The sequence below is a fragment of the Sprattus sprattus genome (assembly GCF_963457725.1).
Source record: "Sprattus sprattus genome assembly, chromosome: 2".
Taxonomy (NCBI): Eukaryota; Metazoa; Chordata; class Actinopteri; order Clupeiformes; family Clupeidae; genus Sprattus; species Sprattus sprattus.
In genome coordinates this window covers 18086129-18088628 of record NC_137921.1, presented here as the reverse complement: position 1 = coordinate 18088628, position 2500 = coordinate 18086129, and the positions used below count along the sequence as shown (strand labels likewise).

Sequence of the window (2500 nt, the reverse complement as noted above, 5' to 3'; positions counted from 1 at the left end):
TTTAGAGAACAAGGCACACCATGCAGTCAACCATCACGTTTTTTACACCCATGTACCAACACACAAATGAACAAACACACACATAATCATACACACACACACATACACAAACACACACACACATACTATCGTGCGGTGTACCATAGTCCTTTGTACTTGGTGGTGTTGGGGAGGAGCTGCAGCCCAACAGCCAATCGGCTGTGTTTAGAATGGTCATGTTCTCACCTGAGGGGTTGGGTTAAAGGCTGTTACCATACCATAAACTACATTACCCACAATCCAACACACTTTCAGCAAGCATAGCCTCATAATCAATGATTTTCAGGACTGGAATCATACTGTTTGAACAGTTCTTGTTTCACTGTTACACTGTTTGATATGGAGATCAAATGAACAGTGAACTTGAATATGGCCATGAAGAAACTAATAAGTATAGATGACAACAGATGTCTAAATAAGATAATAAATAAAATAATAATAATAAAAAAATAGAAATTCATATAAAAACTGCTGTAAGAAACGAATGCAGTTATGGCTAACTACATGAATCTACTCATTCACTGACTTCTCTCCAGAAGTTTCATGATTGGTTAACACAGCCAAACTATCTTAAAATGATAAGTTGCTGATCAGAAATGCAAAGAAAGACCCAGAGACATTATAGCCTATTATTTCCACTCCACTGAAAGCTATCAGGATAGAAATGCAGTTGTCCTTAAGACAAGTTGTCCTGATAAAAAATGTTGCTTTCAATGCATTCTCATGTGAATGCATTGCTCATGACAGGATAACATGCAGTGTGTGTTTGAACAATATGACAGGGGCCTAAATTGTAAAATACCCATAACCACAAGGCTGTAAAGAAAGTTACATGAATCACACACACAGTCCTCGTGTGACTGCCACAGATAGAAGATGCCCCTGCTGTGCATGGATGTGGAGTGTGTATGCTTACTTCTGATGTGTGTGTGTGTGTGTGTGTGTGTGTGTGTGTGTGTGTGTGTGTGTGTGTGTGTGCGCGTGTGTGTGTGTGTGTGTGTGTGTGTGTGTGTGTGTGTGTGTGTGTGTGTGCGCGTGTGTGTGTGTGTGTGTGTGTGTGCATGTCTGTGTTTGTGTGGGTTTTGGTGTGTGTTTGTGTGTGTGCATATGTGTGTGTGTGTGTGTGCGTGTGTTTGTCTGGTTTTGGTGTGTATTTGTGCATGTGTATGTGTGTGTGTATGTGTGTGTATGTATGTGTGTGTGTATGTGTGTGTATGTATGTGTGTGTGTGTGTGTGTGTGTGTGTGTGTGTGTGTTTGTCTGGTTCTGGTGTGTGTATATTCATGTGTCTGTATGTGGTGTAAGAGTCCTGAGAACCATCCCAACCCCCCACCCCCAGTCCTGCTAGTTGGTCCCAGATTAATGTTCAGCTGTCTCTCCAACCCAACCCTCCAGCCAGCACCCCAGGGCGTCCGTGCAGACGGGAGGCAGGCTCACTGTAACCCAACCCCTCCTTCATCAATACTGCAGCAGGACAAGCGCAGTCGGGCAGATTGCTGGACACCTAATACCCTCTCACCCTCACCCCCACCCCTGGGTTCAACAGAGAGAGACAGAGGGAGTATGAGAGGGAGGGAGAGAGAGAGAGGGGGGGGGGGGGGAGAGGGAGAGGGAGAGAGAGGGATGTGCAGAGGAGAGGAGAGTAAGATACTCGAGGAAACCCTCAGAAGAGAGCTGGGCCCAAGCCACAACTAGGAAACGAGCCCAAGCAGAATTTAGTAGCTGGACCTGTAATGGACCCTGGAGCCCGGGCTGAGCCGGACACAAGAGATCAGCACAGCGTGACTTAAGTACTGAACCCAAACAGGACTTAGGATCAAGTCTTTACAGGACCCAGAAATTGTGCCCAAAATGGACTGGGAACCATGCCAAACAAGACCCACGAGCTGGGTCAAGCAGGACCCAAGAACCAGGGCCCAAACTGGACCCTAGCCAGCAGTAGGAGTGCAGCATTGCTGGAGTCTGAGGTTTCTGTCCGGGGTCTTTTCTAAAAGATCATTAAAAAGACGGAGCCAAAGTTTTACAGTCAGACTCAACTAGACGTACACACACAACCACAACCACACACACACACACATAAACATACACACATACACACACACACACACACACACACACACACACTCTTTTGTCCTCACACACAAATATCACATACACATACACACACGTGCAAACATACGCACATGCACAAACGGTTTTGTCTGTCTTTCTTCCTCACATAGGTTCTCTCTCTCTCTCTGTCTCTCTTACACACACGCACACACACACACACACACACACCCTTGCACGCAAACATACATACACAGAAGTAACATTAAGTAAGATGAATTGGCCGACCCTTAAGAAAGTAAGAAAAAGCGCAGAGAAACTCTGTGAGCTGCAGATGAGGCAGGCCAGTCTGATGAGGTAGGGAGTTAAGAATGCTGAATATGTCGCGGTGTTGGCTCGCTGGCGGGGCCAG

At 46.0% G+C, this 2500-nt stretch overlaps 1 protein-coding gene across 11 annotated transcripts in view; it reads right to left on the bottom strand.

The window, feature by feature from the left end:
- Positions 1-2500, bottom strand: part of eya4 (EYA transcriptional coactivator and phosphatase 4) — a 74614-nt gene that overhangs the window by 30582 nt on the left and 41532 nt on the right. For 4 of the 11 annotated variants that reach the window (XM_080832202.1, XM_080832201.1, XM_080832198.1 and 1 more), the window contains exon 5: positions 142-225. The exons of 4 other annotated variants lie outside the window; for them this stretch is intronic. In XM_080832202.1, coding sequence (XP_080688328.1) covers positions 142-225 — 84 coding nt within the window. Of the gene's footprint in view, positions 1-126; positions 226-2500 lie in introns of all 11 variants that reach the window. 3 more of the 11 variants (XM_080832200.1, XM_080832199.1, XM_080832195.1) reach the window with 1 other exon arrangement.